Source organism: Fundulus heteroclitus, chromosome 24 (genome assembly GCF_011125445.2).
Source record: "Fundulus heteroclitus isolate FHET01 chromosome 24, MU-UCD_Fhet_4.1, whole genome shotgun sequence".
Lineage (NCBI taxonomy): Eukaryota > Metazoa > Chordata > Actinopteri > Cyprinodontiformes > Fundulidae > Fundulus > Fundulus heteroclitus.
Genome location: NC_046384.1, coordinates 15,251,771 through 15,266,393, shown reverse-complemented (window position 1 = coordinate 15,266,393; position 14,623 = coordinate 15,251,771). Strand labels below are relative to the sequence as shown.

At 38.7% G+C, this 14,623-nt stretch overlaps 2 protein-coding genes across 3 annotated transcripts in view; one reads left to right on the top strand and one right to left on the bottom strand.

Moving 5' to 3' along the window:
- Positions 1-14,623, top strand: part of LOC105921538 (MSL complex subunit 3) — a 227,694-nt gene that overhangs the window by 19,726 nt on the left and 193,345 nt on the right. The gene's annotated exons all lie outside the window — the stretch shown is intronic.
- The window catches only part of LOC105921530 (E3 ubiquitin-protein ligase Midline-1), a 74,557-nt gene continuing 61,406 nt past the window's right edge, over positions 1,473-14,623 (bottom strand). For both annotated transcript variants that reach the window (XM_036128042.1, XM_012857325.3), the window contains exons 4-10: positions 11,365-11,472; positions 9,592-9,740; positions 8,712-8,839; positions 7,572-7,715; positions 4,331-4,492; positions 4,044-4,251; positions 1,473-3,967 (exon numbers count right to left, since the gene is read on the bottom strand). In XM_036128042.1, coding sequence (XP_035983935.1) covers positions 3,619-3,967; positions 4,044-4,251; positions 4,331-4,492; positions 7,572-7,715; positions 8,712-8,839; positions 9,592-9,740; positions 11,365-11,472 — 1,248 coding nt within the window. In that variant the 3' untranslated portion in view covers positions 1,473-3,618. The remainder of the gene's footprint in view (positions 3,968-4,043; positions 4,252-4,330; positions 4,493-7,571; positions 7,716-8,711; positions 8,840-9,591; positions 9,741-11,364; positions 11,473-14,623) is intronic.

The window sequence follows — 14,623 nt, the reverse complement described above, 5'->3', positions numbered from 1 at the left end:
ATGTTCATTTACAGGCTCCATCTGAGCAGATATCCCCAGTAACTTGGTAATATCAACTTGCTAAACTTGTGTAACTATACAAAGTGCAGAATGGTCAAAAAGTGCATTATTTTGTGCAAGAAGCACTGAAACACTGCTGCTAAATTGAGCTAATGTGTGCTTTTCTCTTAAGTCTAAGTCCTAATGATCAACAGATCAGAATCTGACGTTATGTATGGCCTGTAAGCAGTAGTTTACCAAGTGTTCTCAAGAATCACCTACTGAGGTTGACCAATGCTAACTTTAGCTTTCCCACCCAATGGGTGGTGCAAACAAAGCTCCTATTATTTGCAGGTGGCCACATATTCATTTTTCTTTGCTCAGTCCTTGCGGAGAGAACGTATTCACATTGAGCCGTGTGAATGACACACAAAGCGTTTAACACCAGGGCATATATGTTTAGGGACGAACCCCTGGCGTCAGAAAACAATAACTCCTTGAAAACCAGGAAGAGCTCCTAATTGTATGCGGGAAGTTCAAGTGATAAAGTTTACGACTTCGTCCTGTGCAGGAAATTCCCAAACTAGGATGAACTCGTTATTTTGAGATCCACAAATGTGGATGAGTAGATTCTGTGATCTCTGGGCTTTAATGTCCTGTGGATAAATAGGTACATAAAGTAATGCTATGTAAAGCTGTTGTCCCAGTATCAAATGAGTGAAATTTATGTTGATGTAAAAAGAAAATAATTTAATTGAAACATTGTGTTTACACAAATCAAAATATCAGCCTAAACTCTTAAAATCTGTTGTGGCCTGAACTTTCACAAAATGTGATAATTTTTTAAATTTATACATTTTCAAACACGCGCAGGAAGAGGGAGTTTTCTGTTTAAAATCAGACCAACTGTCTCAATGGGCCTCACCTGTTTTTAAAATCAAGACAATTTAATAATCTACTCCAGGTATACTGTCCATGAGTAGCTTACTTTTTTTAAGAGATCACAATGGGTCAGTTTTTATACTCAAATTAGTATCTTTAGTGTCAATTTAATATTATTAATAGATGATCAGTGTTTAAAGGACTGGGTGAATGGACAAACTGAAATATGGATGAACAATTAATGGACTGATCTGGATTAATGGACCAATAGAAAAACAAAGGGATAAATGGTTCAGAATTATGTTATTGGTTGGATTCAAAATTATATTAATGGATGGAGAATGTGTAGATGGAGTTATGGACCAAGCCTAACGTGACATCGATGGATGGACAGATTTCCTGGATAGATTTTACAAAATTAAAATGGAAACTGGAAAAAAATATATTCAGATTTGTACATCTCTTGGGTCTGAAATAAAGAAAAAGGAAATGTAATAGGAAAAAAATACATATTTTATACAAATTTACAGATTATGGAGGAACCTTTTTATATCATGTTGCTTTTTTCATGACTTGCATCAAAACCTCATCAAAGTATGAAACGACAAGCCTTTAAAGTGAGAACGAAAAATGTTTATTTGCTATTGTTTTCCCAGAAAACTGTGTTGCACGTACTAAAATCCTGATTTTTCCACAAGTGTTCACAGAGACTGAACATTGAACACCATTTTAAAATGGGTCAAATAGACACATTTAATGAAGCACTATACTTGCATTAGATACTGGGGAACACAATGCAATGTATTACCAAGGAGACCTCCCAAAACCCTCAGTTATCCTTCATAGGGTAAATGGTGAATTGTAATAATGAACAACCTGATCTTAATGAGAAATGCATGGCATGGTTTACATTTACATTGCAGTATGGACTCTATAGTCTTGATATTTTGTAGCATTATTGAGTTAATTTAATTTAGCTTTTGGTCGCTCTATAGAGACATTTCCAAACCAATGTCTTTTCATTTGATTAAAGAAAAATAACAAATTAGATTCTAATACTCTGAAGATGAAGACAAGGACTCAAGTGCAAAGCAGGCGTGTCAAATGTTGCAAAGTTACAAACAAATCAACACCAAAATGTGCATCTCAACCCTCATATTTAATAATATCCTGGGGATGCCACTGTAAGACAATTCGCCATCAAACATCACATAAAGTCAGGATCACAAAATAACATGAACACGTTAGGTCAGAAAGAACACATCTCCCAGTAAGACTGTAAATTGCACAAAAATGTAACATTTTAGGCTACAAACCCATGAATAAAGTGTAAACGATGTGCAAAAAAAAATCTATATTGGGAATCCAGCAATTAATATTTTCCATTTCGTGTCTTGTACCATTTTTAAAAAATATTTCTGCATTTAGTATCATATATTTATCTAAACAGATAGCCATGGCTACTTTGGTTCCTCGTTAAACAAATAGGAAAAAGATAAAGGGGCTTTGTGGGGTACGACAAATGTACAAAATATACATCTTCTGCATTTCACAGCAACAAAGATTAATTAAAATGTAAATATACCTGTATACGTTTTGTGTATTTCTGGAAATTTCAAAGTGCTATTTTTGACGAGATGATTCATTTAAAAAAACACAACTAGAAATTAAATTGTGGCTTTTTTTCCTTTTTTGCAATAGTTAAAATATCCATCAAAACACAAAATAATATCTAATCCAACGCCTGCTTGTCGTAGAGTTGTCAGAGTTCAGCAAAACAAACGGCCCTGATTAGTAGTATATTGAAAGTTATTCTAGGTAAGCTTAAATGTAACACCACTGTACAGCAACTCGCTAAAGTTTTTACACCCCTTTGAACTTTTTCATGATGACCACAATTTGGATCTTACACAGTGGATCAACACAGATTTGCACATGATGTGGTGTGTAATATAAGATTTAAATGGCTTACAAGTGGTTACACCAATGTGAATCTGAGAAGTGTGGCATGCATTTGTATTCACCCACTTTAACCTGACGGACCCAAAGAAAATCGCGCACAACCAATTTCATCCGACTACACCCAAGAACCAGTCCACCTGTGTAATTTGATCTGAGCTTAAAAAATATGGGTTTGCAGTGAAAGCCTCAGAGGTTCGTTAGAAAATGCTGAACAAAAAGCATTAACCAAACCAAGAAAGTTGACAGAAAGCCAGTCTGCCATACAGAGCTAGCAGGTATCAAAAGGTGGTCTGGTTTAGAACTGGGTTACCACGAAAAGGGAAGCCGGTCGAAGTTGTTGGCTAAAGAACTAAAAACCCAATCCTCAAATAAGCAATGTGTGCACTAACTTAATTTGTTACATTAAATGTATTGAAATTCTGTGGTTGTAGTGCGGCAGAACGTGGAAAAAGACGAAGGGGTGTGAATACTTTTGCAAGGTACAGCTGCTGCACTGGGTAACTGTGAAAATGTGAACTGTGAGCCAGTTTTTTTCTGGAAATACACAATGTTATGGTCTGGATAAAAGGCCGCCAAATGCAGAACGGCCTAGTTGATTATTTGTTGTTGTTGTTTATTTTAAGCATGCTTGATAGCTGGGGTGAGAAAACTGTCTCTTTGTGCCTGGTCTGTCCCTGCCTCTGGATACATAATCGTACACGACTCTCTACCCATAGAGAACTGCTTCAGTAAATGTTGCCCAGTGCAGCTCGAACGTGGTGACTTTTTTTTTTTTCTGAGTTTGTTCTGTAGCCCTCAGTTGCTTGGTTCTAGTCCCTCTAGATGGTCAGGGATGGGGAGACCGGTGAGTATTGTCAGACACTTATTCCATACATTAAACACGGGACACACAGGCTGCACAAACGACACGTGGAAGGTGTGTAGGTGCTGGGAGCCCACGGCGTCGTAGAAAGCCACGCATCCGGCGTCGTAATCCAGCAGGACCCCGACCCGCCGCAGGTGAGGTGAGGGTTCGATGGCCAGCTCCTTGCTGTTGTGACGGACCACCCAGGAGTTGTTGCAGCGGCACAGAACCCAAGAGGCAGAGTTCTTGCCGATCCACTCGTGCTTGGGGGCGGACTTGTAGGCGATGCCTATAGCGTACCTGTTTGGCAGAAAGAAGTTTTTTAGTTTTGATGAAAACCCGATTGTGAAACCTGATGGCGAAACCTGGTTCTTACCATGTGCTCCCTCCAATCAGAGCCTCCCAGTAGTGACGGCCGCTGTCGATGTAGACGTTCCCCACCACGCCGTAGCTGCTCTGGCTGGAGAATCGATCCTGGCTATGCCCTTTCTTGGACGTGGTTTCGTCTCGCTCCACTGTGAGGTTATCGTGGGAAACCTTAAGCTTCTTGTGGGCAGATTTTGGATCCAGTTTGAATGGCTGACCTGGTTATGAAATACATCACCATTATTTTTAGAAATAACCTTTATTTTGTCTGATTTTTAGTTTAGTTTACTCTCTTACTGTTTGTTTTCAGAGTCCCCGGTTCACTGCTTCTGCTTCCTGCTTGATTAATGGCCTTCACAACAAAGATGTACTTGGTGCCGCTTTGCAAACCATGCACTGTGTAGTGGTTTTGCTTGATGTTGGGAACAATCATCCAACTTTCAAGTGAGTTGCATAGACCTGGTGGAAGAGGGAAACAGTTGAGGAATAAAAATAATAAAAAAAAAACTTTCTGCTGAAAACTTACTTTTAGCCCACAAAACAATTTCTTTCAAAACCTCCAGCAGAAGATCAATGTGCTGCTATGTGACAACACGGTGCACTAAATTGAAAAGGATGTGCAAGCCCTTGGCTGTAGGGGCAGGTAAGAGGGTGAGAAAAGGCACAAGAGGAAACAATTCACACCTCGTTGCTTCATACCAGCACAATACTTTTTGCGGTGAGTGTTTTCGGTGTGGGTTTATTTAATGGTGCCTCTGCTTTTCCACAGTGCCTCTAAGGCAAAGGTACGTTTGTGTGAGTGTACGTGTGCCCTCCATTTATTTTTATTTTTTTTGTCTTCTTGAAAGAATGGCTTTAGTATTTTAACTAGCCTGCATGCCAGGCTATTTAAAATGTGCAAAAAGGCACCTTGTTATATTCAAGCTTCATCTATCTTATGGGCTATGCTATGCGTTCTTTTTAAATATGAACCTAATATTGCATTAAATGTGCCGAGAGCGCACCGGCCTTGAGAGCAAATCTGAATTGTGCACAGAATGGCTTCTGTGACAGTAGTCCTGTGTTTAAAATGTCTCACCTAATTTTAAAATGACAAAGCTTTACAGGATTTTTTTTTTCCCATGAGTTGAGGTAAAATGTATGGCTAATCCCAAGCAAAACTGCGCAATTATAATAGCAAAATTATTTTCCAAATGCAAAAAGCTAAAAGTAAAAATGCCAGTTTTGACATTTTTAAAAGGGCCTAGTCACATATTTTGTATTGAAGATGCCTCATCCATGTGCTGGAACTGTACCAACAGATTCAAAGTAAAAATCTGATCAATTGGCATTAGCTTTCACATGTAGGAATGAACATACTTATGATTGTATTTATTCATTATAAAGTCCAACCATAGTAAGCTACTGGTGTAGAAATTAGTATAGTCAGAGTAAATGATTATGTACCTTTTTTTTAACAATCAAAGTCAAGCTAGGGTGTGTAAAGACAACATTTTCTAATTTAGTTTTAGACTTAAAGACAAAGACCCCAAACTGAAAAGCTTATGTCAGTGATATTAACTGTAGAAAACTATTTCATATTGTTTTGAGTTGCTCTGAGCAAATCCAGATTTTCTATGTTTCGTCACTTTTGTCTATTAATGAATAAACATTATTTAGCAAGGAGGTTTGTACAAGTGTGAATACAACAACTCTTTTATAAACCGACCTTGCGCTAGATGTCTGGGTTTTTCTTGAAGGTCGTCACCTCCAATTATATGCACACAACCCCAAATAAAAAACCTAATCTGTTCGTTAAGTGCATACTGCGGCTACTTTAAATGTGGGCTAACACAACAGCCATCTTAAAAGCTTAAAATTGTAAGGGATGGTTAATAATTTACAGCTAATGCATTAATGAAGTTATAATAAATCTGACTTGGCATAAATGTCAACGGACTAAAATGTTGTACTTCCAAGCACTTTGAGGACAAAAGGAAGACGACGAATGAAACGACACTTATTGACCTCAAAAATTAGATCAAGTACTAAATGTTGTACTGAACAATTATCTACAAGGCTCAAACGTCCCTTTGTTGTCTCATTGCAATAACGACACAAGACTTCAACTTCCTGCAGTGTGATTTATCTCGGTGGCTCTGGGGAGAATTATCTGCCACTTGACTCCAATTTTGACAGTAACACCTCCGTCATTAGCGAACGTGATAAGAGAGAGGGCATAAAACATCACAGCATCTTATTGAACAAAAAGAGACGGGGATGTGACAGCCAGCGGGGAAATTAGGTGTCACATTTGTGTCATAAATGTCGCTTCTTAATATTAAGCGTTGAAGTAATGAGTTGTCGCAGAAGAAGGGACAACCTTATGTAGGAATCCTTTATTAGATAAACGTCAAAGGTTTTAAAAAAAAAAGAAAGAAAATGGAGAAGAGAAAGCCAACGAAGAACCAAAGAGAGGTACACTTTCTCCATGGAAGAGTTTCAATCTTTGAACAACACTTCAAAAATGGAGCAGATGAAAGAAGGAGATGGGGGCGGTTTAATTGAAAGGCAGCAGTGGGAGCTTCTCTTTAGGTGCCTTGACCCCATTTAACTCTACGGAGTGGTGGCTCACTCAACCGCACTAGAGGTTTCCAAGGTCTTAGGTGTGTTTGGCTGATGTGCATGTAAGCGTTTACTACGCGGTGATTGCTCCTCAAGACATCCTGTCTTAAAAGTGATATTAGATATTTTTTTTTTATTTTTTTATTTTAGGCGCGATCATCCCAATAATGTGTTTCGCCTACACTGGACATGAATAAAACAACTTCACATATCCAGGAAGTAAAATATTTTTTCTAGCTTCCTGCTTAATGTGTGACAAAAACAAGAAACAGCCTGTCTCTACACATGTTGATAGAAGTAGATGACTATGAATTCATCACCTATGAAGCCGATATGACGCCCAGTTATTTTATGATGCCAACATTTCTTAGTTAATACCGTCTTATGGCATCAATGTCATCAACATCAGCACTTTTTCCCAGGGTTTTTTACCAGTCTTGGTGATCTGCTGCATCCTTAAGCTGCATCAGAAATCTGAAAACCTGATTTTTTGATTTCTAGGCCAGATCAAATTGGGCATAATTAGTAAAAGCTAAGTCTATGGAGTATGTACGCTAATAATGCCACCCTGTTGCTTTATATTGTGTGTTTTTGGATGGAGGGGGCAAAATTGCTGTTATTTAAGGACTGGGTGTTACTTTTTGCTTTGCTATTTTCTCACCAGCTTTTTTTCCAAACCATGAATATCTTCAAATATAAAACTTCCTATTGGATGCACTTTACCTCCACTTGTTAGATTACCCACCTAAAACAGCTAATTTGCATCTTAAATTTTTAAATTTTGCATGTATTGTAAGTACTATGGAATTGACAGTCTGTACTTAAAATCTGACAGCAAAAAGTCAAATATTCTTGTATAATTCTGAGTGAATTCTGGTAATAAGGGTGAGTATATTTTGCATATATTGTAGCCCTGACCCCCACATATACTTACTGGCAATATTGGACTGTCCAGTGAAGATGGCGTACTGGAGCTCGTAAGACACAACCGTGAATTCATCATCAGACGTCCAGTGGACACTGATGGTGTCATATGAAGCCGTGCACAGCTCTTCCCTTATGCACGGAGCGCTTGGAGCTGTAGAGAACAAAAAAAACCCAGAAATATTACCTTTGCCCACCTGATGTGGCAAATTACATTACAGGAAATCCCAAGCTGGTGATCCACCAGTTGTTTTAGTAGTTCCAATAAAATTCTGCCTAACAAACCTGCTTTGTGCGCACAAGAATCTAATTAAAGACTTGATGGATTTCTTAAAAGCCATTCAGATATGCAAGAGTTACAGGTTCAACAAGGATGCCGATGAAAATAATATTCAAATCCGATTAACACAGCGGGAGGAGAACAGTGCACAACCTCATTAGAAACCCAAAATCTGAGTTGCTGTATAATCACAGAAACCGCTGGCTCGGTTTCACTGATGCATTGATTCACGGGGAAACAAATGTGTTATGACAATTTAGCTGGAAACGGCTCCTTTTGTGTTAAGTTCATTGAGCTTCTTGCAGGAGGAGAACAGAGTAAGGTAGAGAAGCAAAGACACAAAGGCCCAGCTTGAAATGATTGTAAAGCCACTTCTTATCTCTTTTTGTGCCTGTCACTTGCTCCCACTCCCAAGCGTTCTGTCATGAGTGGCTGCACATAGTGGAGTGATTCAGGCTGATTCACTGAGTGAAATACCCTCCAGCGAAGCCCTCATGTGTCGCAGAGAATAAATATGAGCCAACCATTTCCACAGGCCTTCAAAACCACAACAAATGCCCATTTTCTTTATTTAGTTTTTGATTCTTTCCCTAGTGTGGATATCATTTAACAGTGACATTTTGATAGGTCCACACAAATGGAAGAGGGGAAACTAACGCTTCACTGTAATTGAAGAGTTAATATGCTGCAGAGTTAATTTATAATGCAATGCTTAAAGACTGGCTGAAAAGTATTGAATTAAGAAAGCAGGGGGAAAACATTTTTTTTAAGTTTAGGGTTTCACAAAAAGAGTAAATGAAATACACAAACTACAAATGTATTGCCCATTACATCAACTATAGTGTATTTAAAGGCTAAATTGTCTCTGACCTGTGAGGTAATCCAGATTTTCCAGCAGCTTCTTCTCTCTAGTGAAGTCCAGCGCAAACGTGTCGAAGGTGTCTGTCAGGTGGATCTCGGGAATCAGCACCTGCGTTGATGCCGTTGCCATAGAAACCCTATAGGTTATCATCAAGAGAAAGGGGGAAAATGTTTTCACATCTTTTTTTTTTATCACGTTTCTCTCTGTTCCAATATACACGGGGCAAACATTGCCAATGGACTTTGAGCAGAAATTAATATCAGACGCTAAGTACGAAGTCCCTCACAGCTACTTAATTCAACAGTAATAGAGGAATATTCCACACATGTCCAACTTGTTGAAATCTGTCTAGCAAAATTGAGTTTATGGCTTTCATTTTTATTTTATTTTTTTAAACAAGTTCAGACTAGGGTTGAAACATCCCAAGTCTGAGGAAGATGATCAGCATAAGTGATGAATTTTCACACTTTTTTTTTTTTTTTTTTTGCATGGCAGATTAGGTCATATCACTCTATTGAAAAGTGAAATCTCAGCTGAAGATTATGGGTGTGTAGTACAGGACGGCCCTGTACACAACCTGTCATAATAAATAACTTGTTTGATCAGATTATGATTGAAATCCAGGTTTGTGCAAAAACTAAAGGATAGTTTTGCCTGATATCCTTCACTCAGTCTTTCTCCTGGGGGGGAACCCATGGTTGCCACAGATCTGGTCTTCTGTACCGAATCAATTATTCAAAGTAAGCAGCAGAGCATGAAGTATGATAAGGCTCAATGCGAGAACATATAAACTTTTTTCGCCTCCTTGGGAATTCTTTAAAGCCGCCTCTTGACATATTTATTAACGGAGCTAGATACTTAGTGGGCTGCGTGTGTCCGCTACCTGACCTCTCGTTGATGCTCTTGGCCGTCTGCAGGAAGCGAGCGTGGTCGGTTTCCTTCAGCGTCTGGTCGGCCTGTGTGATGAGGGCCGAGGACCTCTCGATGCACTGTTTGCAGTTGGAAATCTGCTGGGCCAACTTCCTGAGCCTTTGAGCCTGAAAACATTGAAGATGGGAACCTTCGGCAGATTTACTTTTAAGCACATATAAAATGCCCTAGGCAGGAGGAAGAGGTTGTGAATGATTTAAATCAGACCCGATGACAGGAAACTTTAAGTTTCCTATCAGAAAAGCTGTTCTTTTGTCACTTTTGGATGTTTTGGAAATGGAGCTGTGATATAACATCCCCTCCTTGTTCTTTAGATTTCTAGCAAACACTTGAAGTTTCTAGGTCAGAACTGACTTGGTATTGTTTGTAATTAAATTCTCCACAACAAAAGCCCCAATACAATCAGAAGAAAAGTAACCCCAGGGCAGAATGCTGCCGCTGTGGTGTTTCACTGTAGATATGGCATTGAGTGATGGGGCATACAAATAATTTGGTTTCATCAGGCTATATGCATTATTGCACAAGGATTTTGAGCTTTTTTTTCTGGGAAACTGCATTTTTGAAAACGTAATTTTTTGGGACATATAACTAAACAATTGTCCAACTTTATTGTACTTTTATTTTTTTAATCAGTTGTTTATATTGCCGATGTTTGTGATTTCTTTGTCTTTTTTTCCCCTTTTTGTCTGGACTCTCGGCTCATTTTGTTTGGCACCCAGTTTCATTCCCTTGGCTTTTTAAGAGGCAGATTTAGGTCACTGGTTAGATTGAGGTCAAATTGCATTTCATCAGCAGCTTGGCTTGTGACAAACTAAACACACAACTCAAACTGTATCCGAGGAAAGATTGCACAACCTCTGGATCCGGTTTATGAAAAAATGCCAAGCCTTTATTTCCAGTCTCAATGTTAAACAACCATGTTAGAAGCACTCCAAGACTCATTAAACTTAGCTTAGAATGTGATATGGGTAGAGGGTACAAGCAGCATCTTCTCCATATGCAGCTTGATGTCTTTTTTAGTCTGTCTGAAATCTTCCATCTGTTTGGAGGGGTTCGCATCTCAAGCCATCTGAACAGTTTGCCATCCACTAGCAGTTAAAGGATCATGTTAACATGCATAGCTATGAAATGTTTGCCCCTTTAAGTTATTTTTTTTTTTTAAATCACACTTACATGTGTCAAATCCTCAAACAAATTTTTTCTACTGGGGAAAAAAGTAAACCTGATTAAATACAAAGAGCTAGTTTTAAAACACAATTTCATTAATCACCAAGTGCCATCAAGGGGAAATGTAACTGCCTCCCTTAGTTTTGACTGTGATAAAACTACTTTTTTTTTTTCTGTAGACAAAGCTGAGCTTGTATTGAACAGGCAGCAGGTAATAAATTATAGTATAGGGTGATGATTTAGAATAGTTTTCATTATTTAATTATTTTTTATTTTTTTGCTTAAAATAAAATTCTACTAATATTTGCAATATAGGTTTTACTTTATTTCAAGAAAGTAGGTATGTTTGCTAACATTTGTACATTTTACAGATGATACAGTCTGGTAACTTAACAGATAACCTTAGCATATGCAATTAGGGTGAGAAACTCATTAGCAGTTATGCCTCCATTATATCATTGAAATATTATTTTAAAAATAAGCCGATGTTGTTTTACTTTTTAATCATTGTGCTCTGAACAATACCAGTTTAATTTTTTATAAACCTTTGTTTTTTCACCTCACCTTCCCCTCTTTAATCTTGCTGCCAATGATCTGCCTCCTCTGCTGAATGATGTCAATCAGGACATCACACTCCTCCAAGAGCTTGCCCTCCTGGCGTGACGCGTTAACCTGAAAATCAATTCACACATAGGATTATATATATATATATATATATATATATATATATATATATATATATATATATATATATATATATATATATATATATATATATAAAAATTTAATTATAATATACAAAAAATTATTAGTAGACCCAATGGTGACATGGCAGCCAGTATCAAAGTAACCTGGGCATCGATTATACCTCACCAGTGCCAAAGGCTGAACATCTCCATGCCACGTGGCACTGATGCAGTACAGTGACCTTTATTGAAGAAGGCCCAGACAAGTATTAAATGAACATACGTTTCAAATATTTTTATTGATCTCATGTAATATTCTATTTTTCGGGTTTCATAATTGTAAGTCATTATCGTCTACATTAAGGAATAAAAGCTTCAAATATTTCAATCTGTAATGATTCTACGATGCTGTGGTTGTGCTAATCTTCCAAAGACTGGGAACCTTGTTAAAGTGCATTGTGGGAATTAACTAGATTTCTTTTTTTTCTTTTTTTGGTTTGGCTTATTTTACAGCAACCAGAATCTTCTAAGAATCTCATGTGCCCATTGATACTTTGAGTTATTGTTGGTGATGAGCTCCAAATCTTTAAAATTGGAAAGCTTCATTGCTATCAGCTGCCTCCACTAATTCAAGTCAGGTCTCTGCCTGGGCCAGCCCAAAATGTCACCAGTGGTCAAATGAAATTATTACTTTAAACTCAAATCTGCAAATGGTTTTACAAGAACTCAAGCTAATCTTTGGCAAAACTGTCATTAATGACAGTATTGCCAAAGTACAGATATTTTGTCCCTCATGGTCTGCCGATGTTGTTTATATAAAGTACTTTTCCTACTAAAGAGAAATGTCTTTGAATGTTAATGATGGCAATTAGCAATGACAGAAATTATTTGAATTAGTTGGAGGCAATTTTAGTTAAATAACATTTGAGGCAATCCTGGCTGAAGGTTCCTCGGAAGAAAACAAATGTTTATCTCAATTCTCCTGAGCATTTGATCCACTTTGCATGTAGCTTCACACACTGAGCGTGCTATGAAACCTGTTCAAGTCGCTTTATAAGACTGCAGGTATTGGCATATTGCACAATTTCTCATTGTAGTAATTTCCCAGTGCTCCTCTAAGCACCTTGTGAAGTATTCTTGCTGCAGCCAAACAATGGCATCGGGAGTAACAAAATGGAAGTCTGTAGAGGTTTACCAAGAGATTGCTTGTATGCAGTTATTCATACAAACTAACCATCTATGTGTGCTGACAGACGTTTTTAATAATTACATCATGGAAAGTAATTTTTCATTGTCTAAACTGAGCCAAACACTCTTGTAAAGGGCTTTGACTGTATCCTTGAAGTCTCTTGATCACAGCATTTGTGTATTTATTTATTTCTATTTTTAATTATTTGCCAAAAGCAAACATTTGCCACCTGGAACACATCTGTGTTCATGTAAAACATGCTGAGCTGAATGCCATGGCTCTCTTGAACAGCGGTGCGAAGGCAGCTGCTGTTACAACTCCGCAAATTGGTTTCTTTAACATCAATTTGGAGCTGTGCACTTGGTCAAATTCGTAAACTAATGTAAACTCTGTGGAATTTGGTACTCAGTTTGGCAATGGGGAACGTTTGTTAAAATATAACACAAATATGCATGTATACTATGCATGTATACCGTATAGTAGGCAACGAGTGCAGATTTTAAAGAATGAATGTGAATGAGGGTCAAATTGTTGCTGGCTCTTGGTTTGAGCTGAACTCCACCACCGTCAGCCCTTTCAGGAGTTATGTACTGTGTGCCTGGACCTTGCCCATGCATACTGGTCTCCCCACCAACTTAAAAAGTATGCCTTGGATTTCTTCTGTGTTCCTGCATGCATTAGAGTTCTGGTACTTGACTCCTTTGGGGACCTTCAGATGGTGGGTATTGCTTTGTGGCTGCCTTTGAGGTCCTTAGATGTGGCAAGAACAGAGCAAGAGTGCCTACCCATCAACGAGGTGTTTGAGTGGCAAGGGGGTTGGTTGTCATGGGAAGTTGTCCCAAACAGGTCTGTTTCGTAGTCTGATCTGTGGAAATTCCCTTAAGACAGGCTTGGCTTCCTGTTTAGACCCACCTATGATGTCCTGCCTTGTCACTGAAACCTACAGCAATGGTTTAGTGCTGAAGAGACCTGCCCCCTGTGTAGTACCATCAATGCATGTCTGCAGCATATTTTATTAGGGTGCCGGACTTTGTTGTTACAAAGTTAAGAGTGGAGACACTCTGTTTTGCTGGAACAGATTGCAGAGATGGTTGATTCATTCAGACAGGAGGCTAAAAACAGATCGTTCTCTCCGGCAAGATTTCCCATCCTGTTTGCCGAGGCCGGAGAGAACATCAACCTCCCTCATCAGAGAGGAACATCATGACACATCCAACCCAGCAGCGAGTGGATGATTAGGGGGTTAACCTCAGGGGAACAGCTCATATTCGCCTGCCTCCAGCCAGACATAATCGTATTTTCCTAGCCATACGGGACTATCTTGCTGGTGGCACTCAAAGCCCCTTTGGGAAAATGGGATGGAGGCAGACAACGATTGGAAGTGTTGCAAGTTCACCGACCTTGCATGAGGGTGTAGGGAGGCAGGCTGGAAAGCCATTGGATATCCTGTCGAAGTTGAAATTGGGTATTTTGTTGGGGCATCAACTGTTCGCCTGATCCATGACATGAGACACACTACAACATGTCAAAGCTACATTGAAGATCTGGCTAAGGAGGCAAAGAAAGCCAGCTTCTGGCTGTGGCTAAGGGAAAAGTATGAGATACAGCAGAAATAACACCTGGGGCATGAGGTAGCAGTGAGATATCCCTGCCATCACCCTGACACCGTGAGATATACTGGGATTAAAGGAACAAAACATCTATGCAATGCTCAGCAGGTAGACTTTCAACCTGTATCTTCATAAACATAAGGACAACCAGACAGTTTTGAACATTTCAAATAATATTAAGACAAGACAAGGAGGCCATTCTGCAGCCCAAAATATTCCACTGCTCTAGTTGTAACCAAACATATCATGACTTGTACAGATGTACAGCATCTAATGCCTGTGGACAGAGCCCCGAGGAGGATATATTCAGTGTGACAGACTGTCGGCTGGAAGAAACA